Raw genomic sequence first — 26,662 nt, forward strand, 5'->3', positions numbered from 1 at the left:
ACAGATACCTAACCTTGGCCCCAGCGCGGGGTCAGTTTTCTCCTTGGGAGTAGCCTCATTTTAGAGACCTGATTGATACTTTCAAACTCGTGGGAGCCTCGCACAGGCTGCGCGAGCCCTTTAAGACTTTGTCCCTGGGGCGCGTCGCGGCTTCCCCGGGCGGGGCGGGGCGCCGAGGCCCCGCCCCGCCAGGCCCCGCCCCCGCCAGGCCCCGCCCCGGCGCCCGCCCCGCCCCCGGCCAGCGGCCGGCGGCGCCTTTGATGTTCGGAGCCGCCAGCTCCCGGAGCCGCTGAGCCCGGCGCCCGCGCCCCGCGCCGCAGCCCGCCCAGGCGGAGTCCGCCCGCGCTCCGCCCGCCGCGCTCCGGGCTCGGAGGTCCCGACTCCGGGCTCGCCGCCTGCCGGGCCGGCTCGGCGCCCCGCACCCCGGCGCCCGGCGCGCACCATGCCGCAGCTGGACTCAGGCGGGGGCGGCGCGGGCGGCGGCGACGATCTCGGGGCGCCCGACGAGCTGCTGGCCTTCCAGGACGAGGGCGAGGAGCAGGACGACAAGAGCCGCGACAGCGCTGCGGGCCCCGAGCGTGACCTGGCCGAGCTCAAGTCGTCGCTGGTCAATGAGTCCGAGGGCGCGGCCGGCGGCGCGGGGGTCCCCGGGGCCGGCGGGCGCGGCGAGGCCGAGGTGGCGGCCGAGGTGAGCCCCGCGCCCCCTCCCTCTCTCCCTCGCTCCCTCCCCCCTCCCGGGAGCCCCCCGCCCGGCCGCTCCCCGAGCGCCCCTCACCGGCCCTCTCTCTGCCTCGGTCCGCAGGCTCTCGGGCGGGAACACGCTTCGCAGCGACTTTTCCCGGACAAACTTCCAGAGTCTCTGGAGGATGGTGAGTTCGTGCACGACCCGGGTCCCTGCTCCTCCAGCTCAGGCTCCCCGGGAGAAGCGGGGTGGGGGGTGGGGTGGGGGTGGCCGCTCGGGAAGCGAGGGCGCCGACGGGGTGCCGCCCCCCCTCTCCACTGCAGCGCGTGGAGGCGGTAAAACCCTGGGGGTGGGGGAGAGTGGGGGGCGGGTTTCCCGGGCTCGAGTCACTTCCGGTGCCCTGACCTTTATAGGAGTAAACAGACCCCCGCCGCGACCGCCTCCCTCCTGCCCAGGTGATTGACGAATCCCACCCTCCCACCCAGCCCGGGGTTTGGGGGAGCCAGAGCGCCCCAGGCTCGCGGGGCTGCAGAGGGGTGCGAGGTTCAAGCAGGAGCATCCTGAAGGCGAGGTCTGGACTGGGGGGGTCCTGCGTACAGACTTGGCGCTGCAGGCACCCCCTCCCATCCCCGCAGCCCGCTGCTTCTTCAAGTCACCAACTCGAAGGGCACCTCTTGGCAAACGCCTCCTTTTCCTCCCTCTCTCTCTTTTTAGAGAGAGAGAGAGAGAGAGAGCAGACAGCCTCGGCCGAGCTGCCCGGGCTGGCAAGGCTGACCCAGCTGTGGTTTTTCCAGGCCTGAAGGCCCCAGAGTGTGCCAGCGGCATGTACAAAGACACCGTCTACTCCGCCTTTAACCTACTCATGCACTACCCACCCGCCTCAGGAGCCGGGCAGCACCCCCAGCCGCAGCCCCCGCTGGTAAGTGGCCCCCCACCCCAGCCCACCTGTGCCCACCTTCTAGACCAGGTATGTGAGGCCATGACAGGAACCGAGCTTTTGCCAGAACTAAATAGATGACACGAGAACTGGGTTCTGTTTTCCTTGGGGAAGTGTGTGTGTGTGTGTGTGTGTGTGTGTGTGTGTGTGTGTGTGTTGTGATTCCCAACCCCAAGGAGAACTTTGCTGAAAGGGGGGACCCCTGGGCACCACCTTTCCCACAAGCCGTTGGCCGTTGTCTCTGCTAGTTCTCAAGCAGGTGCCAAGCCGACCTGGTGTCACAGCCTGCCGGGGTTTGGGGACTGTGTGAGTGAGAGCGGGGTGGGGGGGGCACAGTGGCCCTCATTGTGAATTTTGCCCTTCGGCATCTCCCACTGAGCCCAGAGCCTTGTGCTAGGACAGGGTGGGAAAGCTGGTGTGTGCTTCCCATCTGATTTTGCTGGAGAAATAAGCTCCACTTTCCGTGCGTGAGTTGGTCCGAGCGTTCCCGTGCCAGAAAGACCCTAACTACCACGTGTGGGAAAGGGGGCTTCTAAAGTCCTGGGTGGGTCTCCAGCCTCTGGAAGGATTTGTAGAGGACTCTCAAAGTAGCCGCGAGCCCAAGAGGCATATTTAAGGAATTGGCAGATTCAGTGCCTGTGTGCTGGGTCTGAAGAGTTTGCTCCTTCTTCTCCGCCTGCTCTCCCCGCTGCGGCAGGCCTCAGGTAGGAGGAGAGCTTGTCTGAGGGCCCTGATGCGAGGAAGCAGTGCTGAAAAAATGCAGATGAGGGCTTCCAACCGTCCCCGTCATCTGAGGTTAGGGTGAGGCGAGGTGAGAGCGCTGCTGAGTGCATTGTGGGTGGGGGGGCTCTGGTGGGTGGGTGCCGGGTGCAAACAGAGGCCGCTGCAGGTGGGGCAGCGGGTGGGAGGCCACCATGGAGGCAGGCGACTCTCTCGGGTCAGGAGCGGGGAAGGTGACTTTTGAGAGTCGTTTCATGGCAAAAGCGGATGGGAGTGAAGAAGACAGAATGAGGCTTCCGTGTGGAACCCCAGGACAGAATACCTGGTAGCTGGCTGGCTGCAGAGAATGCCTTACCGTTTGGACCCCCATTTCCTTCAGGGTAAAATGCGCTTTGCACTGAGTGGTCTGTGTGTCTGACTTGCTGCCAGGGTGCCCCATCTATGAGGTGTTTGCGTCCTCCCACGTCTGTGGGTGAGGGGACTTGTTCTTTGCTTTTTTGTCCCCCTACACCCCATGAAGCCACTCTCCCTCCTGAGATCTTCACCCCGCGTTAGTGAAGGTGCTCTGGGCGCTCCTGCAAGGGTATGTACCCCTAGACTTGGGGTCATGTTGGCCGGACCTGACTGCCAGGCCGTTAGCTGGTGAGGGGCTGGGGCTGCTAACCCTGCCCAGATTCAGGTGGTCCCAGCAGGGCAGGACCCCTCCCGCCTCTCGAGGCCTCAGAGATACATGGGAAAGGCCGTGTCTGAGCCCCTCACCCAGCTGGGACAGGCGGGAGAGTGCCGGGGTGGGAGGCCCGCACTCCTGAAGGGTGTGACGAGGGACCATTTGGTGCCCTTTTGCTCCCAGTTCTCTGGTGAGGCAGCTGGCCACCTCCCCCAGCCGGGAGTGAGGAGTGGCCGAGTCTCTCCTGATGGTGGCCCTGAAGGCCCATGTTTCTCCCACTCTGGGATTTTAAGCTTCTGTGGATGTGCCGCTGTGGTCACACCCACTCCTGTGGGGTCACGTCCTATCGCACCCCCGTCCTGGGCACCCTAACCTCCCAGTGTTTGATTCTAGAAACGCAGAATAAGTACAGGCTGCTTCTGGCCCTCTGTGCCCTAGTGACCGCTGTTCCCTGAGACTGGAGACACGGACAGACATAGGCCTCGGCTGGGGTGACAGTGGGTCTGGAAGGGTTATGTGAACATGGGGAAACCTATTTTGTTTGTTTGTTCGGGACTGCTACTCTGTGCTCAGGGCGACACAGGCCTCCTGCATGCAGAGACGTGCTCAGCCGGTGGAGCTGACCCCCGGGCCTGGGGGAGAATGTTCCAGCTGTGAGAGTAGTAGCTTATGACTGGAAGCCTTGTGTGGACACATCAACTGGGGTTGAGGTTCTCTGGGGCAGAGGAGTTCTGGGAGGCCATACGTGGTGGTGCTCAGGTCTCACTTCTGATGAGGTGCAGGGCACCACACAGGGTGCTAGGGGCTGAGCCAGTGTTGGTGCATGCAAGGCGAGTGCCCAACTCGCTGTTCTGTCTCTGCGGGCCCAGAATGGCTGACCCTGCTTTGCAGGGAAGGTGGCATGTGGCGCCTTCTCCAAAGCTCCTCTTTCTGGGTCCTCCTGTAGGCCCCCCAGGCTGCCCACGGGCTTGAGCCCAGGGCCTCTTGCCCTTGGCCGGGAGCAGCCCTGCCAGAGACTTGTACCCAGGTGGGGATGGGATGCCCATGTGGCCACCATGTTGGGGACCTCAGAACTGCACACTTGACCCTTACCAGGAGCAGTGGCCGAGGGGACACCTCCCAGCTGGATGTCTTGAGGCTGGGGGGAGACTCTGTTCCCAGAAGACTTCTGCTTTGCACGTTGAGCCATTGTGTGAAGGGGGTTCCTCAGCCGAGCTCTGGCATGCCCGGCGTCTGTCGGACCATGCTGTGGGTTCAGGAGTGGCTCCAGGCCTAGAGTTCCGGCCACTGCTGGTTTTGTTCTGTTCGTCTTCTCTGCGCTGAGGTTTTGGGGAAGGGCGGTGGCAGCGACAGGGAGGTGCTCCAGGCCAGTGGCAGGGGATCCTTTCTGAGGCAACACAGGCCCGTGTTGCATGGACCCCACTGTCCATGCAAACATCCTGTGGCCTCCACTTGGCGCCTGCGGCCCAGAAGGCTCATCCTGAGCCTCTCAGCTGCTAGATGGATCTTCCTGAGAAGGCAACCCCCTGGAGGCAGCCACGGGAGCAGGAGCTGGGTCTGTCCTCGCCATGGCTTGTATGTTTTAAGATGGTGGATTTCCTGGCTTGTGACCCTTCTCAGTGTCCGTGAAGAGCAGAGCCGTTACCCGCTGCCCCCTGCCTGCGCCCAGCACCCCGGGGTGTGCAGGCAGGGCCCACACCAGGCAACAGGGTGAGGCCTCCGCGGCCTAGGTGCTTGTGCCTGACTCCGGGTTTAGAGGGTCTGGTGAGGAACCTGGGGGCGGGAGGGTGGTGAGGTGACACGCAAGCCTCTAGCAGAGGGAGGAAGTGCTGCTGACCGGGCAGCTCTGTAGAGACGGTCACCTGGCGAGCCTGTGGCAGTAGCCCTGGGAGGGTGGGGAAGCACCTGGCACAGGCAGCCCAGAGGCGCCTCCGTGCAGGGAGTACCTGGCAAGTGCAGGGGCCTGGAAGATGGGGAGGGCGAGGGTGGACTGGCAGCTGCCCTCCAGACACCCCGGGTTACCTCACCCACCACCCACCACCATCTCCCAGCCCCATGGCGACCTGTGGGGTCTCTGAAACAGCCATTGGATCATGTCTCTCCTGCTTTAGCCCTCTTGGGGCTTCTCCTTGCTTTTCTTTGGGGGGGGGTTGGTTTTTGGGCCACACCCAGCGGTGCTCAGGGGGTACTCCTGGCTCTGCACTCAGGAATCACTCCTGGTGGTGCACGGGGGTCCATAAGGAATGAATGCTCGGAACCAAACCCAGGTCAGCCGAATGCAAGGCAAGTGCCTTCTCGGCTGTACTGTTGCTCCGGTCCCCTCCCCTTGCTCTTGATGCCTAGTTCAGCCCTCTGGCCACAGCCTGCGTGCCTGGGCAGCCCCCTCACCTGCCACTTAATAGCAGCTCGGTGTCCCCACAGGCATCAGTGCCCGCCAGACGCCCAGCAGCAGAAGTGACTACCCGAGCCGCCAGCTTCTCTCCCGTCCTCACCAGCTTGTCCCTGTGCCCTTCCCTGAGCCCAGGGGAGACCCTCCTTGCATTGGGCAGCGTTGCGGGGCCAGGCGGGGGTTCCCTTCTCGTGGTGTGTGTGGGGGTACAGCCCCATCTCTTTTGCTGTCCTGGCTCCCCTGTTTGCTCCTGCCTGGTGGGATCCTTGTTGGGTGCTCGAATCCTGGAGGTCAGCCCTGGGCAGGGGCACTCCAGTGTGTCAGCCCCACCTCGCTGCGCACCTTAGTGCTGGGTTCTTGGAAGGGGGCCCAGCAGGAGCACGGCTGCGTGCTCTGTCCTGATTGCAAAGGTCTGTAGGAAACAGCCTTGCCCCCAGCACAGACGCGCTTCCCGTGGGTGAGAAGGAAAGGAAAGGGACCCCATGTGCATCTGCTGCAGACCGCCGTCCATCTCTCCTGCCAGGGCTACCTCCAGCTGCCCCCTGCGTCCCCATGCACAGGCATCCTCATCAGCCTTGTGCTTATGGTCAGTGCCCCCCCCCCCCCCCCCCCCCCCCCCGTGGCCCTCGACAGCCCTTCCTTTTCCCAGACGCCTGACACTCTGGGCCTGTGGTGCCCTGCTTCCTGTGTGGACATTTTCCTGGGGCATCATCTTCCAGGAGAACTGGGGGACCAGGAGGCAGGAAAAGGCACTGCCCTTTGCTTCCCTGTTGCCTGGGGGAGTTTCCTCTCTTTGGGGTTTTAATTTTGTTTGGGGTCTGGGTCTGCCCCCGGTAGTGCCCACAGGGACCATGTGGTGTTAGGGTGAACCAAGGCTCTCCTCGGCCCTGGGATTCCCTCTCAGTGCCCCTCTGAGAGGTTTGCCCTGCCCGCTGCTGGCCTCACTTCCCTGCTGGGAGCCGGCTTCCGAGGAGCAGACTCTGGAAGGCTCTGGAAGACAGGAAACCCACAGCCCTGCCCCCTGCCCCCTGGGTCCCCTTGCTTCCCCAGCACAGGACCTACAGCAGTAGGTCTTTGTATCCACCTGATAGGCCCTGGAAGCTCACAGGGGCTCACAGGTCCCCACTTGCCAGCACCCCAGTATTTCTCCTCCCCTCAGCCAGCACCTGGGAGCTCTGCCTGCAGGTCGGGGCGGGGGCTAGTCCCATCCCCCAGGCAGCCAATCCCATCCCACCCCTCCGGGATCTCCTGAGGTCAAGCTGGATGGGGTGAATGCCAGCCGGGGGCCACGCCACAGGTGGGGAGTGATGCCTCCCCAGGCCTCAGCCACTGTGGGCCAAGCCAGGGCTGCCGTCACCCCTTGGACCCTGCGCCTGGTGCTTCCTGCCGCGCACACACTGTGGGCAGGAAACAGGTGTTACAGGTCGTGCCCCTCCCCCACAGGCCAGAGCTCCCTGCTGGGGGTGGGGGCATATTCAGGACCCTTCGTGGATGGGAAGCCATACGGGTTGGCACTGAGTCTAGAAGGTCCCCTCAACTCGGACACCGTAACTGCCACTCCTTGGCTAGGGTGTGGCCCCAGGCACGACACTCAAACCCACTGGGCCTCAGTTCCCCCGTCAAAACCCGGGGTGGGGGGGGTTTCCACCCCTCTTGGGTCACTGTGGTTGGCGACCTTGTAAAACTGGCTCAGGGCTTGAGTCTCACAGAGGAGATGCAGGAGGGAGCAGGAGCATGGTGTGTGAAAGGCACCGTGACCAGGGGGCGGGACACTCGGAACCAAGAAGCCCCCCTCCTTCTGCAGCCCCCCTCGGTCATTGCATCGCATCTGCATCGCATGGAGAATGTGAGGTTATACTCCTCTGCCCCCATCACTCACCCCTTCTACTTGGCCTTTGTTAGTACAGAGAGGATGCTGCCCCCCAGAGCGCAATCCTGGCAGAACAGGGACTCCCGGGGACACCCAGGTGGCGTCGGGGCTCCATCCGACCTGTTCAGGGGAAAGCTTTGTGCCGGTGCCAGTGGGGTACTGAGTGACCAGCAGTTTGACCTGAGACACGGGACAGGTAGTGGCCTGGCGCTGCAGGGTAGGGGGTATGGCCAGGCTGTGACCAGCTCTGGGAGTGGCTGGTGGGCACAGGCTGTGTGCTGGCAGCTCAGAGGGCAGGGTGGTGCCCGCCGGCAGATGGTTTGAGTTGGACGCGGAGGGTGAGGTCAGCGGATCTGGCAGCTGAGCAGGCCGAGATGCTGCAGGAGGGCCGAGGGCATGGGCGGGGATGGCAGGGGACCCCCGTGTGCTGGGACAGGAGGGAGGAGCCCCCTGCACTATTTTCCCCCGGTCACAGGCCTGGGCCCTCTGCTGAGGGGAGGTAGTCCTGAGGTAGGTCTGTGGTCAGTGGTGATCCAGCCAGCACCCGCAGCAGGTTTGCTCTGAGGGTCCCGCTCAGGGCACTCTGGCTTCGGGGAGTTTGGTGCTGTGGCCTACGACCCCCTGTGGCAGGCTTTGGATCTGAGGAGACAGCCCCACGGTCAGGGGTTGCAGGCATGTATGCCAGGGCCTGAGCCGAGGCCTGCCCCAGGGAAGCCCCTGGGGTTCTCCATCCTCAGTGACTGAGTATCACTGGGAGCCACCCGTCCCCTTGAGTATCACTTGGGAGTATTCCCTCCTCCCCGCCCCCCCCAAAAAAAGAAAACAAAAACATCAAGACATTGAGAACGTGAGGCCGGCATCAGCCTGGCCTGCACAGCCACAGCTGGTGTGGGTTTGTCCTGGTCAGACCCGCCCTCCGTCCCTCCCAGCCCGCTGGCAGCCGGGCCCCAGGCTGGGCGTTGGCCACCACAGGGGTGTGAGCTGGGCCACAGTGCCAGGCCATGCCAGCAGGCGCTGCCAGACACATGGCCGGAGCTCGAAGACCCTCTGCCAGCCAGGCACCCCTCGCCACCCTCCTTCTAAGCCCACCCACGCCTCTGCACCCCACTGTCTGCTTCCACGCAGGGCTGTGCAGCCAAGCTCATTAGCATGGCAGGCTGGCAGGGCTTGGGCAGTGCTTTGGGGGTCAGCACAGTTAGTGCTGCTGCACCCCGCTGTCTGGGCTGACCTCCCGACTAGGATGGAAGCAGACCCTTCCACCCAGAATGTCCTGGCAAGTGACCTGGAGTAAATCTTAGTCTTCTTTAACATGGGGCTGGAGTGGGGGGTGGGGGGCAGGAAGCCTCTGGGCCAGCTTTGCTTAGCTCAGCAAGAAGGGGGAGGGGGAACGCCCCTTGAGGGAAGGAAGGCATTGCAGGAGGGCAGGCCAGGTGAGGGGCGTCCAGGCTGAGGTGATCTGACTAACTCTGACCTGGCAGTGGTGGCAGTGCGCCCAGGCGCCCCCCCACCCCACCGGCCTGCTGGGCCGCCATCTGAAACGCATTACCGATGCTTTGTAAACTCCACATCATTCGGCCACATGAAAGACGGGGCTCTAAAAATAACCACTCCCCAAGGACGCCCCGCACTGGCAGGGCTCGGCTGACCTCTGCATGCACGCCCACCACCCGGCCACCTCCCTTGCCAGGGAGCCCCAGCTGGCAGGCCCCACCTGCCCGCCCTCCCAAGTGGGCAGCCACTGGCCGACAGACCAACCAACCGGGGCCACTTTATCTGGGCACTGATCTCATCCAGCCGGTCTGAGCTCCAGGCCCGAGGCCTCACCTGGGGCAGAATGTCTGGAGGAACCAGGAGGAGCAGCTGAGGGCCGGTCAGTGCCCCCCGGACCCCTTCCCAGCATGTCCATGTCTGGAATGTACGTGGGCAGCTCACTGGACAGCCAGCTAAACCATCTTAGAGGACACTGCAGCCCATGAAGTGGACAGGGACTTGGCTGGGTCCCCGAGCACCCCGTGGGCCGGCAGCCGCAGCAAGGCGGCCAGACTGACTCTGCCTGACTTTCTGTGGGTCCCCACTCCCTGTCGTCCTGTGACCAACTGCTAACCACTCTTTTCCCTAAAAATAAACACGCTTATGGGATTGGGGGAAGCTTTGTAGCTATCAAAGGAAATAATAGGGTGTTTAAGAAAATTGCATTGCGTTTTAAATAACCAGCATGAAAGTCATTAAGTTTGAAGTTTCATTCAAATCAGATGGCTCTGTGGCCGGCCTGGTGGCCCAGCAGGCAGAGGTGGGTGGGCCCTGGGGACTCGAGACGCAGCTGGTGGAGGGATCTGTGGTGGTAGTGAGGTCTCTGCTGGGCACAGCGAGGCCCCGGGAGGCCCAGCCACCACCCCACAGCTAGCTGGCAGGCTTTGGGGATGAGCAGCACCCCCCCCCCCCCCAGTGTGGGGTTGGAGCAACCAGTCTACAGGGCGTGGGGATGGTTGAAGGTGGGCTGGCCACGCCTCACTGCAGCATCAGGGGACAACATGCTGAGGTGGCGTTGTGGGGTCCTGAGGGGCTGGGTCATAGCTTGGTCCTCCCGGCAGGGTACTTGGTGCCTGGAGCGCCCCATCAGGTGCCCAGCAGGTTGTGGGGGTAAAGAGGCCTTCCAAGTTGAACCTGGGCTGGACTGGGCTCTCCGGGCCTTGGGTGTCTTGGGCGGGGACGGGTGCCCAGGGCCTCAGCAGTCAATGTGATCGGGAAAGCTTTTATGTTTCTTTTTCGTATTTGGACCACACCTGGCGGTGCTTAGGCCTTCTTTCTGCCTCTGCTCAGGGGTCACTTCTGGTGGGGCTTGGCAGACATATGGGGTGCCAGGGGTCAAACCCTGGTGGCTACTTGGCAAGGCTTCCTGCTGGACAAGGGCTTCGAAGGGGACATTTCAATGGAACTGGCGGTGGGCGAGGCCTTCCTCTTGCTCAGGGTTCTAAGCTGTCACACCCTCTGTGGGTCACACCCTCTGTGGGACCCGCAGGCTCCTGGCACAGAGAGAGGCTGGTTTGCCTGAGGCGCCTTGGGCCAGGGCCTTCCTCCCTCCCTCCTTCCCCTCCTCCTTTTCTTTCTTTCCTTCATTTTTCCTTCCTCTTTGTAAAATCAAAAAACTGTCCACAGACACAAACACTCCATTAGTCCGCCTTGGGAGACGCGGCAGAGAGGCAGAGAGCACCTGAAAAGGCTGTCCGCCCTGGAGCCGAGGGTGCTCCCATAACTTGCCCCTATGTTCCCTCCCCCCACCCTAGCAGGCATTTTCTCTGCTCCCTGTGTCTGATGAGCTGTTGGTACTGTTCTCAGTCCATGGGGTAGTCCATGCCCCCCACCCCTCAGCCCCCGCATTCCAAGGGCCCCGGGGTGCAGCTGGTGTCTGTGTTCCCCGCTAAACTGCAGGCCACACTGAGCCCGGAGCCTTGGAGCTTTCATTCTGGGCTGGGTTGGGAGGGCTTAGACCTGAGTGAGCACCCCTGGTCTCCCCCAGGGGCCCCCAGTTCTGTCTGTTACTCAGAAGCTGGTGGCGACCACAGAGGTGGGAACGCCGCACCAAGGCCCTGCCCTCCTTCCCATGGCTGAGGTGAGCATTAGGCCCCGAGGCCCAGGTTACTTATGGCCTTTCTGGGAGAGCTCCGATGTGAACACCTGTCCCGCTGACTCCTCCTCATCCGTGCGGTGCTCATGGACGGCTGGGGAGAAGGGCCTCCTCCTCTCCATCCCTCTCACTAACTGAGATGGCGTCTCCTCAGGACAGGGCTGGCCCCTGAGCTCGGGCACTGCTCAGCTGGTTCCGGGAAGGGCTTCGTCAGGAAACAGAGAAGGATGTAGGGGGCTCTGGGAACCTACAGGTCACCCACGTGCTGCCTGCTCACACCTCTGGCCTAGTGCTGGATCCATATTCATTTCTTGGTGCGGCCTTGGGCGGGGCCCTTCTAACTGTGCCACCTTCTCTTCCCCTGGCTGCAGGTGGGGAGGTGGGAGTAGCCACTCTCTTTCTACTACCGCTGCTCAGATCCCTTCACTCAGCTCCTTGGGGACCCCTCTGAACCCCTCAAGTGTTTGCCTCCCTCCTGTTCTCGAAGGAGGGTGGGCTCCTGAAAGGCTTGGTGCTGGCACGAGGTTGGGAGACCTGCTCCAGCATGGCCTGACTGCTCCCGGAAGCTCATGTTTTCCTCCCAAAACATCCTGCCCTAAGGGGCGTTCACCTCAAAAAGGAGGAAGGAAAATGCCAGTCAACTAATCCATCCTCACCTGCAGGGCCCAGCGGCAATGGGGCAGCCGCCAAGGGCCTCCCCACATGCACCTGTAGGGCTCCAGCCCGTAGGACTCTGGCCCGAAGGGGAGACATAGGAGGAAAGGGCATGGGCCCCCCTGGGGTATGTAGGTCTGCAGAGGTGGGGTCCATGGTCTGTGGAGATGTGCAGATAGGCAGGCACCCCCCTCCCCATACAGCATGCAGGCTTGCTTCCTCCGGGAAAGCTTTCCTGACCCCTGGACTGGAGGAAGCGTCCCACCCAGCTCCGGGTCAGACTTCACAGCACTGAAGCGCTGTGGGTGCCAGGCAGTGGACACCTCCTTCACACAGTATGGGGGCGCTGGGGCTGCCTGCTGGACCTAGAACAGGGACACTAGCCTGGAGGCATGAGCCTGGCAGGGCGGAGAGAAGGGCTCCTGGGCAGGGGAGCGGCAAGCTAGGCTGTCCGGAGGAAGGGGCCCTTTTCCTCCCACTGGCCCAAAGGCACCGTGGTCAGGGCTTGTGGTCGATTCTGTTTCCCAAAGAATTTCCGGCCAGTGATGGTAGCCTGGGGTCTCAGGTGGTCGGCAGTTCTCCGCTGCTCCCCTTGCCCACCACTGCCCCCTTCTTCCCAAATACTGGCTCATACTGTACCCCACTCCCTGCAGCATCCAGTTAAGGACCCATGTTCGAGGCCCCAGTTTTATTCATTCCATAGAAACCCGCAGGGTGATCACTGCCATGCCACCTCCCAGCCCTGTGACCGTTAGGTGAGTTATAGAACCTCTGTGCCTCAGTTTCCTCGGCTGTCAAAGAGGGTTGATAATTCTCTTTTATATTTTTGTTTGGGGGGCTTGGCGGTGCTCAGGGATCACTCCTGGCCATGTTCAGGGCACTGTATGAGGAGGTGAGCACTGAACTGATTAAGCCCCGGTTGGCTGTGTGCAAAACCAGCACCTCCCCCGCTACAAATACTACTATCGCTCTGGCCCTAATGATTCTTTTAGCACAGGCTTGCTTTAGAACTAGAAGGGCCGTACCACCCTCTAATGCACTCTGAAGTATGTTGCTCAGTGCCTGGCACACACAAAGAGCTCAGCAGCTGTGAGCACGGGGGAGAGAGACAGACTGGAGTGTGAGAGGACCTGCTCACCCTCAACATGAGGCCCCTTACCCCCAGCCTTGAGACCAGAGGATGCGGCAACTTTCTTCGCTGGGAAAGTGTTGTGGGGTTCCAGCGTTCGGGGGTTTTCAGAGTCAACCGTCAGAGGCGAGGGAGTTTCTCCGCTGCTGGTGGCTGCGGTCTGCAAGGAGACGGCCGCTGGGGTGTATTTTCACCTGAGCCTGCAGGAAGTGGGGAAGGGAGGGAGGGGCGGAGGGGCAGCCCAGCCAGGCCCAGGCTAGACTTAGGAGCAGAGGGGACTTGGCTTAGAAGTGGCCCCTCTCCCCGCTCTGGGCCCCGCCCTCGGATCCTGCCTGACTCCAGGCTGCTCCCCTAAAGAGGGCACCCAGAGGCAGGAACTTGCGCTGTGGGCTCAGAAGCATGAGGAGCACTTTGGGGAGCAGAGCGGGGACGACAGCAGACACGGGGCTGTGGGCTGGGGGCTGGGCTGGGGGGCAGGACGAAGGGCTCGCGGAGCGGCCCGAGCAAACCAGGATGCCGCAGAGCCTGTCCCTGCTTTGCACAGCTCACGGCACCAAGCCCCGCGCTTGGGACTGCCTTCAGAGGTAAGGAAGAGAAGGGGGGACACCTGCGAGGCTCTGGGCCAGCTGGGGACAGTGAGGAGTGGAGGAAAGCTCCAGTCCGGCCCCAGGCAGCCCCACCTGGCTGTCGCCTGTGTGCTGGGGCTGTGGAGCGGGACGTTCCACTGGCTGCTACCGGGGACCTGGGCCAGACAGCGCCCCCCCCCACCCCGCCCCTGCTCCCACCAACAGGAGAGGGAGCTGGGGTGAGGCCGAAGGCAGTCTGCGTGGGCATGGAAAGGGCACAGGCCCGCAGCCATCCTCAGCTGCCAGCAGGCCCTGCTCCGCCTCCCGCACCTCAGCTGTGGCTGTGCCATAGACTCCATTTACTGAGGCTTTCCCCAGCTCCCAGTGAAGGCGGCGGGACAGAAGAGGGGCTGCTGGCAGCTCCTGTGCTCCCCTCTCCCTCCCTCTCTCTCTTTCTTCCCTTCCTCCCCTTCTCTCTCTCCTTCTTTCTCTCCTCTCACATTCCCTCCCCACTTCCTCTCAACCCTCCCTCCCGCCCTCCCGCCCTCATCTGTCTCTCCCCTCTGTATCTCTCCTCTCTCTCTCTCTCACACACATCTCCACACACACACACACACACACACACACACACACACACACACTTTCTCTGTCTCTCCTCTTTTTTCTCCTCTGTCTCTTTCTCTCTGTATTCTCACACACATACACGGATGTATAGGCTCTGCTGGGCCCATGCTTCACCATCATGGTCAGGGTGGATCGAGCGCTCCCCATTAGTGCAGTGGGCTCTTCCCAGGAAGGAGGATGGGGAGGGTTTGAGTGGACACTCAGTAGTCCCTGCTCTACTGCCAAGGCTGCCCACAGTAAGACCCGGACAGGTTTACTGTGCTGAGCTGTGGGCCAAAGCCAGAGCTGACCGGCATGGCTTTCCACAGCTGCAGCTCCGACAGGGCCCTACTCACGAGGGAGCTGCAGGAGGTTTGTTCCACCCACTGGGCCTGCGCTCCAGGCTTTTGCACCCTTAGGTGGTGACCAGGTACCTGAGGACGTGGCCCCGAGGCTCTGAGGCCAGTTTCCTGCCCATAGGTCTGGTCCGGGCTGTGCTGTCTGGCTCCCACTGGCCTGGAACGCATCGGGCACCCAGGCCACCTCCACCGTCGCAGGCCTTCTGCCTTTAACCCCCAGCTCATGGGTGTGGTAGAATTTCTGCGTCTATAGCTGAGTGCTTTATTTGACTGGGGACATCCCCACCCAGGGTCCTACAGTGAAAAGGCCAGTGAGAGGGTCAGGCTTCCAGGCGGCTTCGCGGCAGGGCAGATGGCAGAACCATCGCACGAGGCGCAGGGAGATGTCCTAGGCTGATTCCCTGCCTGCGCCACTGGGAGTCGCCCCCAAGCAATGCCGGGTGTCCCCCAAACAAGCAAAATTAATCCTGCAACTGCATCAGCTCAGGAAGCCCTGGGCCTGCCGTGGGAGAGCGATCCGGGTGCCTGCTCTCAGAGTGGCACGAGCTGATGGCGAGTGACGGATGCTGAGTGGGGTTGCCTGAGAGGGTAGGAGGCTGCTGCTGTCACCCAGAGGAAGGGACAGTGGGTGGCACCGGGCTGGGGGACAGAAGGGAGAACTGGTTTGATTTTAAACAGGTCTTGAAAGGAGAGCCACTAGATTTGCTGAGTGGGATGTAGCATGTGAGAGGAGAGATGGGGGGGGGGTGGCTCCCAGGTTGTGTGGCCCCTGGCAGGCAGGAGCTGTCCTTACCTGCGGAAGTTGGGGGGGGCGGCCATTGCTGGGAGCAGGTATTGGACATCTGGCAAGTGGAGTACTTAGAAGTGGAGGCTGCCAATGGCATGGGGGGTGACCAGAGGAAGCTCTCAGAAGCCCTATCCTAGGAGCGAGAGTAGAGCAGGAAGAGGCAAAGGAGGGCAGAGGCAGGAGGAAATAGGAGTGGGTGGCATTCTGGGAGCAGGGGGGGAAAGAAACTATTGCGGGGAGGAGGAGAAATCAATTGTCTGGCGCTGCCGAGATACAAAACAAAGGAGACGTGGCTTGGAGTTCAGTAACTGGGAAGGGACCTTGAGTCCTGCAGTGACCCTCTAAGGGCAGTGGCTGGGCAGAGCTCTACAAGGATGAGCATGGGAGGCCGCACCCTGCTGGTACCTTGTGAGCATGAGATGGGACATGCAAAGCCCCTGCTCCGTGGCCACTGCTCCACACAAGGACCCGTTTCCCTTTCTCTGTCTGTAGGCCTTGGGCGCCTCCACTCTCCTGCCTGACCTCAAGGCTGTCAGGGGTCAGTGCTAGGAGGAGAGTGGGCCTGTTTGTGGCCAGAGCCTCCCGGAAGGGCTTGCCTGGCAAGTGCAGAGTCCTGCGACCAGGGCCAGGGCCAGCGTGCTGTCGCCACCCTCTGTTGCTGTCCGGCAAACCTCTGTTGCATAGTGAGCCCAAGGTGTGAGGCCAGGGTTGGAGAGGGACGGAGGGCATTTCCTCCTGCCTGTGCCGTCGTCCCAGGGTGAGCAGGCGGCTCTTCCCTGACCCTCACGGCTACCCACCATCGAAGGTCTTGACAAGGAAACAGGTACTCAGGAGTGTAGCAAGTTCTAGAAGGCCCCGTGTCAGAGGATGTACACGGTGGATGGTGCCACTTTCTCCAGTTCACGCTGGACAGCCCTGCTACCAGGAGCAGACAGCAGACTACCACCTGCCCTGCCCCAGGTGGTCCGGAGGGCGGTCCGAAGCAGGCTCAGGAGCTGCCAGAGTCATGGGAGTCCCCAGGCAGCAGCCACCAGAACGCTCGAGAAGCATCTCCTTGGTCCCCATGTGTAAGGCTCCTCCTGGAGGGCTCAGAGGTGAGCTGTGGGGGCTCACAAAGACCAGGGCTACTGCCAGAAGGGTGGGAGCCCCGTACCTGGTCTACGTCGCTCATTCCTGCCCTCCCCCTAAACCTAACTTCAGATCCTTGACAGACAGGGCCATGGCCCCTGCTCCGGGTCTGTCCCAGGCTGACTGCCCCAAACCCAGTGATGGATCACGAGAGGAAACTGAGGCCCAGAGATGTAAAGCAAGTTGGCTAAATTCACCAGTGTGTGATTTCTTTTTGCTTTTTGGGTCACTCCCAGCAATGCACAGGGGTTACTCCTGGCAGTGCTCAGGGGACCATATGGGATGCTGGGAATTGAACCCAGGTCAGTCGCGTGCAAGACAAAGGCCCTGCCCGCTGTGCTATCTCTCCAGCCCCCCAGTGTGACATTTTACCCAGAGGTGCAAAGGGGCCCAAACACTTTGGTTTGTGGAACACACCCAGTGGGGCTTATGTCTGGACTTGGGGATCGCTTTTGAATAGGCCTCGTGGACCATATGGGGTGCTCGGTCCACGAGGCCTATTCAGGAACCCAGGTTGGCCTGTACAAGGCAAATGCCCTTCCGGCTGTACTATCTCTTTGTCCTTGTTGAGCCCAAACTAAAACTTACCTTGAGCACTGTCACCCTGAAGACAGCCCATTGGCATCAGGCAGATGGTTCAAAGAGCTGAAGCGTGTACTTTGTGTGCTGGACCAGGTTCCATCCCCAGCATGCCCAGTGTGGCTCAAAATTCAGAAAGAAAACATCCTACTTTTTTTTGTTCTTGGGCCACACCCTGCCAGTGCTCAGGGATCAAACCCCGGTCAGCCCACATGCAAGATAGGCCCGTTCCTATTGTACTCTCGAGCTCCAAACCCCAGTTTCTTGTGTGAAATGGGTCAGAAGCCACTCATCTCTGCCAACAGCAGCTGTAACTGCACAGTTGGACTTTCCCAAGCGGGAAGCAGCCTTAGCTATAGCTGACTCTCAGGACATGGGCTTGCACGGAGCCTGTGCAGAGTGGCCTGGGTGCCAAGAACACCACTACACTCCTGAGCGCCCCTTTCCAAGTCTGAAGAATCATGACAGATCTCTGTGACTGTGAAAAGTAAGAGTCCTGCGGTGCTGAGGAAACAGGAAGTGCAGAGGCTAGTGGGTTGGTTGGGGAGTCAGAGAACTAGGGGTGGTGGGGGCAGATTGTGTCAGCAAACCCCAATATGCCTGAGGTCAGATGAAGGTTCCACTCAGGGACTGGTCAGCGGGACTTCCATGTGCAAAGCATGTGCTGGGGCAGTTGAGCCATCTCTAATGCCCCCCCCACCCCCAATCTGGTGTCTGGACAGAACTACCTGGGGCTTCGCCTACAGACTGCCCTCAGACCTCCCCACATTTACCCTTCCCTTTCTCCTTTTTCAGCACAACAAGGCCAGTCAGCCCAGTCACGGCATCCCCCAACTCTCTCCTCTTTATGAACATTTCAGCAGCCCACACCCCACCGCTGCGCCAGCCGACATCAGCCAGAAGCAAGGTAGGGAGCTGGGGAGGGCACAGGACTTACAGCTTATGAACCTGGAGCTGTACAAACCCAGGCCTCAAGCAAGCCAAAGGAGGGCTGGGGAGACTGAGGGCAGAGAGCCGGAGCCCTAAGTGACCCCACCACCAGCGCCATGTGAGAGCAGACAGGGCTGCTATTAAACCCAAGCCCCTCTGCCCCCGGAGAGAAAATGGAAAGTGGTGCTTGTGATGCTGAGTCACCTCGGCCCCCGCCAAGTCATTCTGAAATCAGTCTTTGTCATCTGTGGGCAACCTGCTGACTCAACCCTAGGGGAGCAGAGAGGACCCTCCAGCTCCCCGGGAGATCTGCCTCCCGCCCAGAAAGGCAAGCCAAAGCCCCCACAGGCCAGCAGACGGGGGTATGCCACGGCCTAGCCTCCCACTGAGTGTCTGTCTCTAGCCAGCGTGTCTATGTAGGTCACCCCTTTGCCCTTGGTTCCCTTGCCTGGGGGGCAGGGGTGGGAAGGTCCTATTATCATAAGGGGGGGGGTCTGTCTAGTATGTCTGGTCCTCTAGGAAAAGGTGGTACCTTCAAGCCATACTGGAAGCTTTAGGGTGCAGTAATGCAGTGGCCTCAGGCAGGCCTGTTCACTTACCCTCTCCATTGCAGGAGTTCACAGGCCTCTGCAGACCCCTGACCTCTCAGGCTTCTACTCTCTGACCTCAGGAAGCGTGGGACAGCTCCCCCACACCGTGAGCTGGTGAGTGTGGCCCTGGGGGGACAGAAAGGTATCTGCGCACCACTGCCCCCTCCATGCTGCATAGAGCGCCCTCCTGCTGGCGGTGTGGGTGGGAGGGCTGGCCAGGCTCGACTCCAGTTGGGCGTGCTCCCTTTGCCAAGATTCAGACCCAGCCCTGGTCTGGGCCCGCTGGCATTGGGCTTTTGCTGTTTGAGACTCTTGACTGGGGGAACAGGGCCTTGCAACTGTGAGGTGAAAAGGCCTGAGGAGGGAGACATGCGTGGGCCAGAGGCTGCTGCTTCTCTGCATGCTTACAGGCGGCTGCTAGTCACTGGCCGCCGTGCCGGCTGGTTCCTTTCTTGGGTGAGCCGCAGGGGTGGCAGACCCCTCCCTCATCCCCACATTTCCTGCTGTGGCACACATTCCTGACCAACTCACTTGGAGTCATGAGGCGGGAAACCCAGGCTGGCAGGCCCAAGTGTGGGCCAAGAGAGCCTCTCTTTGAGGTGAGGGCGGAGGCTCCCTGGAAAAGCACATGCCTTGCCACATGTCAAGCCCTCCGTTCCATCCCTCACACTGCAAACTAAAGGACACGGGCCTATCTTCAGTTGGTGTTTGGCTTCCTGGTGCTTTGGATATCAGTGGCAGTGTGACCTGGGCAGGGTGGGGCAATCACCCAGTCTGTTTCCAGATTGCTCCACTGAATACAGATCAGGTAAGCCCCAAGTATTCCCAGGTTTGATGTGTGCCAGGCAGGGTCCCAGACACCACAGAGCACTGCAGAACCACCCTTCTCTGGAGGTTCCTGCCCTGCGAGCTGTCCACTTAGTATATAACCCCACACAAGGGCCCGACAAGGATAAGTGGTTAGCGGTGCTGACTGGGGACTACAGAACACAGGAGGCAGGTATCCAAATGCGATCTCAAGGGCTTTCAGGGAAAGACTGTTTAGTCAGGCTGGAGTTAAAAGAAACAATGTGGAGCAGAAGAATTCGCATTGTGTAAACACTGGTACAAAGGTTCTCGCGCAGGATGTCTCAGGTGAGGCTGGAGAGGTCCTGCACGCAAGGACTGTGGCTTTGAATTTTGTAGCACCAGCCCCAGACTAGGGAGGGGGAAATGTGCAGCAGAGGCTGCCCTCTGGTGGCCAACACATAAAATACAGCGGGGCCTCTAACCAGAGGTGGATCTCCTCACACTACGGGCCCTTCCTCACATGTGGCCAGTAGCCAGCCTGCTAACCGCTGTCTCTCCCAACCACAGGCCCAGCCCTCCTCTCTACCCCCTGCCCCCCTCCTGCGGATATAGACAGCACTTCCCTGCCCCCACCACAGCCCCTGGCGCCCCCTACCCCAGGTGAGTCCCCTTCCGTTCAGCCAGCCAGGCTCCTGCTTCCTGTTGCCCAGGCTTCACTGCCCATAGAGGCCGTGCCCAGGCCCGTGCTTGCCCTGTTGCTTTTCCAGCCGTCCGTCTGTCATTCTTCAGTCACCTGCTGCTATGTCCCCAACAATGAAGCCAGTGGGAGTATGAGCAGCCTAAGCCCGGGCCATGTTGTGTGCACCAGAGGACAGTACGGCCAGGGACGGCACATGCACATGTGCTGAGCTGCTGCTCTGCGTTGTGAGTCAGCCGCTGTGCAGCTGTGTGTGCACTCGCCCGTGTCCTGCATCCCTGCTGAGAAGGGGGGTCGGGACCATCCGAGACAAAGCACATTCTGTCACACTTCTTCAGTCGATGGCCCTTAAAGGATGCCTGCTCAGGGACCCCCATGCCACCCTTTGCAAGCAAGAAAGGCATTGTGGCATCCACCAAAGAGCACAGAAGTGAAATGGAGGCATACGTGGGCCTTAGCTTAGCCCCCCAGTAAAAGACTTGTGTCAAGTGTGGAACAGTGAGTTCAGAGAGTGGGACGTAGACCATGCCAGTTGAACTGACGTTTGGGTGCTAAGGAAGCCCAGTGAGACCAAGCCAGGTGTGACGGTTGAGGAGCTTCATGTCAGGGGGGAGTGACTCCTGAGCCAGAAGGACAGAGCACTAGTTGGCTGGGGATGGGTAGTAATAGCAGAGGGGGGAAGTGGGGCAAGAACTGTAAGCAGAGCTGTGTGACCCAGGAAAGTGCCACCTGGGTTTTATCCTATGGGCATTAGGGGAATTTCAGGAGTGGCCATAAGCATTTAGGTTTTTAAAGTCACTCTGGGACTGAAGAGATTGTACATGCGCAGGGCACTTGCTCTGTACATGGCCAGCTCGGGTTCAATCCCTGGCACCCCTTTTGGTCCCCTGAGCCTGCCTGGAGTGATCCCTAAGCACTGCAGGGTATGGCTCAAAAAGGTCACTTTTTGGCTCTTGTTGAGAAGCCTGGAGGGATCAAGAAAGCTCCCAGGGTGGATCTGGTTCATGAGGGTTCACAAGTAGAAATCAGATGTAGCACCCATCTGAGTTACGTCTGTGCACGTTTTTGCGGTGTCTGTGTAATGTGTTGGGAGCAGGTACGTGTATCTCTGTGTACTTGTGTGCAGGCCTTTGGTGGTGTGGTTATCTGTTCCTTCTGCATTGTGCCAGGCCTGTGTATGTTCAGAGTTCTGGCTCAGTGTTAACTCTTTTCTTGTCCAGGTTCACCCACCCATCCCTGATGCTAGGCTCTGGCGTATCTGGTCACCCTGCAGCCATCCCCCACCCGGCCATCGTGCCTCCCTCAGGGAAGCAGGAGCTGCAGCCTTATGACCGAAACCTGTGAGTGGAAAGACCCAGTGGGGCGGGCGCACATCTCAGGTCAGTTCTCAGCCAGGATACTTGGTCCTTTGGCTACTGACCACTGATTTGTATTTTTGGGAGCAGAGGGCTACACCTGGCAGTACTCCAGGATCACTTCTGAAAGCACTTGAGACTGTATGGGGTGCCAGGATCAAACCCAGATTGGCAAGCACCTTACCTGCTCTGCCATCACTTTGTCTCGTGACCACTAATTTTGGAGGGTTCTCACACAGAGGGAATGGGTGGGGTGGGGAAACAAGGAATTTGTTTTGAGCCAGGGAGGGACTAAGAAGTCTTTACAAATGCTCTTCTAGTCTTCCAGTAAGGAGTAGTTAAGCTCTGCTTACCCATTTGGGAACAGGCTATATTTTTTCATTTATAAACCTTTAGCATTCACATGCATCTTTACACACCAGAGGGGTGTAGTAGCATGAAAAACCAGGCGATGGTTTCCTGCATGACCTGGGCATGTCTTCTCAGGAAGACACAGGCAGAGTCCAAGGCTGAGAAGGAGGCCAAGAAACCAACCATCAAGAAGCCACTGAATGCTTTCATGCTGTACATGAAGGAGATGAGAGCCAAGGTCATTGCCGAGTGTACACTCAAGGAGAGTGCTGCCATTAATCAGATCCTGGGTCGCAGGGTAAGGCCATGGGCCGGCGGGCTGGCAGAGGTGGCCCCTCATTACTTGTCCTGTGCAGCCTGCTGTCTAACATGACCCACCTACCCTGTGTCTGTTGCAGTGGCACGCACTATCGCGGGAAGAACAGGCCAAGTACTATGAGCTGGCACGAAAGGAGAGGCAGCTACACATGCAGCTATATCCAGGCTGGTCGGCTCGGGATAACTATGTGAGTAGCCAGACTTGGAGCAGAACCCTCGGAGAGTAACTCCTGAGAGATGCCTTGCATGTCGCAGACCACAGTATCTGTAGGGGAGGCAAGACTGTTTGAGGTCACAAATAAGGATGGGAGGTAGTAGAATTCAGAGCCCAACGAGGCTATCCCTAAAGACAGGCCCAGGTTCTCTTTCACCAAGGAGGCACAGGCCTCTTGCCCAATATTTGGGCATGTTGGGAAAAGGGAAAACCCCTAGGAAGGAAGCTCATCACTGAACGAGGCCAGGAGAGCCAGTAAAAATGACTCCACAGACCTGGAGTGCAAGCTTTGCACGTGAGATCCCTGGGTTCAATCCCTCGTGCTCCATCATCCTTTGAGCACTGTACCAGAACCCCTGGGCGGCAGCAGAGGAGAGGGGAGAGCGCCTGTCCCATGGTCCCTTAGCAATAACTGCTACCCAGAAACACTAGAGGGATTGGCCCAGGAAACTACACAAAGGGGCTGCAAGGCATTGCCCACACGGATTAGCCCTGAAGGTCGCCAAAGTCCCGTGAGGACAGACATATAGCACCAACCCAGTTAAGAAGTAACACCAGAGTTCCCAGGTGGAAGAGGAGACTGCACGCCCAAAATCCCAGCAGCAGCCAGGCTGGTGTGCCAGCACTTGCTAACTGAGATTCCAACATCTGCCTCTTGGGTAAATGCTATCAATTTTTTTCCCTGCAGGGTAAGAAGAAAAGGAGGTCAAGAGAAAAGCAGCAAGAATCCAATACAGGTGAGGCAGTCCTTCAGCAGAACAGAGCCTTCTCTGCAGGCCCCCATTTCATTAGCAGCCCTACTCTGGCCCCAACTGAGGGACAAAGTAGTTAGGAACCTTCAAAGCTAAGATGCCAGGCCTCTGGAACCAAGATCTGTAACCGAGGTCCCTATTCAAAACCCTACACAGTGGCCAACTCCTAAGTCCCAGGGCAGACCAGAAGACATTTCATGAAGCAGCAACACACTCCCCACCCCCTCGAGCAAGCTAGCCTCTGCCTAGTAAACCATAAGGAACAGATTGTATACTCCAGTGCTAAACTCCAACCTCGCATCCTGACTAGTCTTGATTGCGGAAGGGGGTGCAGGTTGTCTTGGTAGAGCCTGTTGCGTGGGTCTTGGCAATGCTAGTGCAAAGTGCTGTTTCAAGAACCTAGCGAGCAAGCCCTTTGCTACAGGTCTGTGGGGTGAATTCCTGCCCAGACTGTTCACTTGTGACTTTCTCAGATGCGCTGTTCCATACAGGCTACAAGGGGTACAGGGCAGATCCTTCGTTTGTTCTCTCATGTTGAGGGGGCCTTTCTTTTCACCTAGAAAAAGTAGAGAATAGGCTCGAAGCTATAGAGAGAACGGAATGAAACACAATGGCAAAACTGAAGGGATAAAAACAAAAACCAGGAAAATGGGCAGCGTACATTTTTTAAAAGGACCATATTCCATCCCTACTAGAAGTTTCTCTGGACTCTTCTCCCATAGTTCCATGCTGCCCGAAAGGAGCTAGCCTGAGTGTCCATCGCCCCAACCTCCGCCCCAATCATTCTTCCACTGCCTTGCTGGGTGCCCATCTCTCTGATACCTTGGCTTTGACCCCAGGGCTCCCAATGGGGCTGGCTGTGCCACTGAGAAGTTTACTCTGCCTTTGGGGACTGTGGGGGTGTCTGTGACTGGCTAACACTGATGTTACCTCTTCTTTCTGGGCCCTGCTCTGCCCTGCTGCCTGCCTGCTCACCCTCTGCCCTGCTATGCCCCTCTGCCATTGCTGTGAGCAGACCCTGGCTCGCCTAAGAAATGCCGTGCTCGCTTTGGCCTCAACCAGCAGACGGATTGGTGTGGTCCGTGCAGGTGGGTTTGTCCCCACCACCAACCTCCCTTTGCTTCAAGCTGCTCCCTTGACTCTGCACAAGTTCTGCTAGAATGTAGCCCTCCTCTGGCCCCCTGCTATATCCAAAGACTGGGAGCCCCACCTTCTGAGAGTGAACACTGAACAGACTGCAGAGATCATTGGAGGCTAGGTCTCTGTAGCATTATGGGCGAAGAGACAGAAGACATGGGAAGGAACGCCAGACTCCAGAAGGCATCTGTCCCTAGTGCCTTGGATCCCCTGGTAGTGATGGGCTGGCGATACCCAGGCCTGGTGGGTCCTCATGAAAATCTCACTTACACCATTAAGGTGATAGGATCCCTTGCAAGTCTTTAGGGCCTATCAGCTTCCCTCACTTGTCCAAGTTGGGATCCCTATTGTCCCATCCCAAATCCTTAAGTCCAAGAATAGCCAGATAACTAGAGACCTGAATAACCTGGTTGTCAAGTGGCTATGACTCATTACCTTATTCCTACTGAGACCAGGAGACTGGAAAGATAGAGGATCAAGAGTACCACTAAGCTGTCGAAGACAAAGAGCCACATTCAGGCCTTGGAGTCCTAAAGCAGTATTCCACTGTATAGCAGAATTATTTGTCAATGTGAAAAAATCTAACTACCAAGTGGCTAAAATAGACTCGTTTAGATCAGGCCTGGTGTGGCTAAAAGCACTTTGGCAATTATTTTACTGGTTTTGTTTTCCCTAGCCTCTCAGTGCCTATCATGCTCCTTATTTGAGGATCAAGTGGAATGGAGAGGGAGTGTGTGTGTATACCCATGATGGGTGGCAACTCCATCCTCAGTCCTACATCAACTATTATACCAGGAGAAATAGCTATCACTTCTGCTTTCCCCTTCTCTGCCCTAACCTAGTTCTGAGCATTCAGATGCTCAGTCTAAGAAGCCAGGAGCATTGCAGTCCCTCCTTGCCTTACTGCAAATCTGAGCTCCACGTAACCATGTGACACAGTGGATTCCTATGCCACCTTGTGGCTCTGCTCGGAACTGCAATTACCCAACGTTTGAGCCAGGCATAGTGGAGTTGCTGTGCTAGTTCTGAAGATGCATTATGGGAAGGGGACAGGTGGTCAACTATGCCTATGCAAGAACAGTTTTTTTGGTTGTGGTGTATGACTGTGAATTCACCCTCTGTTTACAGATAACTCTCTTCACTATTCCTAGGAGGAAAAAGAAATGCATTCGGTACTTACCCGGAGAAGGCCGCTGCCCCAGCCCCGTTCCTTCCGATGACAGTGCTCTAGGCTGCCCTGGGTCCCCAGGCCCCCAGGACTCACCCTCATACCTCCTGCTGCCCCACTTCCCCACAGAACTGCTTGCTAGCCCTGCGGAGTCAGCACCATCATCACCAGGTCTTTCGGTTGCTCTCAGCCTCCCACCGCCCTGGGCCCCTCTAGGCACCCACCCTGCAGAGTACACAGCGACAGGACTCTCAGATTCAGGCAGCCTAGCATGCATAGGACATGTGGCCTCCCCCAGGGGTCCACTCTCAGAGAGGAGGCGACAGAGCCCCAAAGCACGTGGAAACCGGCCAGGGGTCCTGTTAACTCCTTCTCCGGGTCCAGGACCTGGAGAAGGCACCACAACTTCTGCCAGTACCTGAGGCCATCAATTCAGACTGCTGGTGCTGGAAATAATATCTGTGGTGGCATCTACCAAGCATCCGTGCCTGTGGCAGTATGCAGTCAATCCATTCTTTTTACCATCTGTCTTACCGATCATGTGCCCCTACATCCCTTGCTTTTTTTGCCTACAGGCCATAGGTGGGCTGGTGGAGCCCAGCTGCTTGCCCTGTCCCTGCCCCTCCTTAACCATCCCCTCAACTCACTCCCCAGTCAAGTCTTCCCATATGACACTTCATAGACCAAGAACGGGCTGGTTTGTCAAAAGCTGTGTGAGCGTGGTCATAACTACAAAGCTCAAGATAATGCTTCTCTCTAAAGGTGCTTAGAGAAGCCCTGTTTACAGAAAACCAGCTGCTATTTGTAAACTGGACTAGAGAAAACCTTTTACCACATTTTCAGGAGCTTGCAAAAGGAAGGAATGGAGTAAGTTTAGGCCTATCATCCTAGGCAACAACAAACCTGACACTACCTTATCAGGAAAGTGTGTGTTGTGGTCTGATATCTGGCTCTAGTTCAAATTATTTGCAAATGTTTCTTTGTGGAGAAATTCACCGGCCTTAGAAATCCCAATACCAAGGTCCCCCAGGCCTGACACTATGGTTTCAGAAAAGTTTGCCCCAAATCCACTGCATTCCTCCCAATTCCAGGACCTTTTTCACAGCTCCATTTACAGCTTATCTGTATCAGTCTAACCAGCTCTTGAGTAGCTGAGAGGACATACACCAACCTTCTGACCCCCATTACCCATCTGCCAGCATGAAACCAGGCCACGTTTGGTTTCCCTTTGGGGCTTCAAGAAGGACCATTATAACCAAAGCAAAGAGCCCAGAAAATGTCTAGCGGTAGATAGTGGGTTTTTACCACAGCCTACTTTAAACCATTTCTGAGCCAAGCTTCAACCCTGAGCCTTAAAAAACAAATCTTTTAATTTAAACTTTTTTTTTTTTGCCTTCTCCTCACTGTACATAGCCTGAATCCAAAGAAAAAGGGCTGCCTGTACCCATTCTCTTACAATGAAAGTCTGTACTTCCTATTTTAGCCACTGGTTGCTCAGAATCCAAAGATATATATTCTAGTATAGTGTTACCAAAGTCTTGATGGAAAAAAGGACCATTGTGTAGTGTTTAAAATATTTTTATATTGTTAATGCATCATCATAGAAAAACTTTTTAAACATGAGAATAAAGATACTTTTTACTGGTTTTCATTTTTAAAAGCTTGA

The 26,662-nt window shown here is 58.5% G+C and overlaps 1 protein-coding gene across 5 annotated transcripts; it reads left to right on the forward strand.

Moving 5' to 3' along the window:
• Positions 1 to 389: 389 nt before the first annotated feature.
• Positions 390 to 26,662, forward strand: TCF7 (transcription factor 7). 5 transcript variants are annotated; one of them, XM_056124469.1, is made up of 11 exons: positions 390 to 688; positions 803 to 869; positions 1,477 to 1,601; positions 17,491 to 17,602; positions 18,239 to 18,329; positions 20,922 to 21,041; positions 21,543 to 21,705; positions 21,806 to 21,913; positions 22,628 to 22,676; positions 23,707 to 23,779; positions 24,980 to 26,662. In XM_056124469.1, the coding sequence occupies exons 1-11, from the start codon at positions 443 to 445 to the stop codon at positions 25,416 to 25,418; spliced, it is 1,593 nt and encodes a 530-aa protein (XP_055980444.1). In that variant the 5' UTR covers positions 390 to 442; the 3' UTR covers positions 25,419 to 26,662. The 5 variants fall into 5 exon arrangements, with proteins under 5 accessions (XP_055980444.1, XP_055980447.1, XP_055980448.1 ...); XM_056124472.1 differs by lacking the exon at positions 23,707 to 23,779 and adding an exon at positions 19,572 to 19,664 and having other exon boundaries at positions 24,980 to 25,199; XM_056124473.1 differs by lacking the exon at positions 23,707 to 23,779 and adding an exon at positions 19,572 to 19,664 and having other exon boundaries at positions 24,957 to 25,115.

Source organism: Sorex fumeus, unplaced genomic scaffold, assembly GCF_029834395.1.
Source record: "Sorex fumeus unplaced genomic scaffold, SorFum_2.1 ptg000051l, whole genome shotgun sequence".
NCBI lineage: Eukaryota > Metazoa > Chordata > Mammalia > Eulipotyphla > Soricidae > Sorex > Sorex fumeus.

Bases quoted from the DNA above. Each gene is read 5' to 3' on its own strand.
- TCF7 (XM_056124469.1), top strand. From the start codon at position 443: ATGCCGCAGCTGGACTCAGGCGGGGGCGGCGCGGGCGGCGGCGACGAT. The intron at 870-1,476 runs GTGAGTTCGTGC...TGGTTTTTCCAG, and splicing joins TCCAGAGTCTCTGGAGGATG to GCCTGAAGGCCCCAGAGTGT. The intron at 21,042-21,542 runs GTGAGTGGAAAG...ATGTCTTCTCAG, and splicing joins CAGCCTTATGACCGAAACCT to GAAGACACAGGCAGAGTCCA.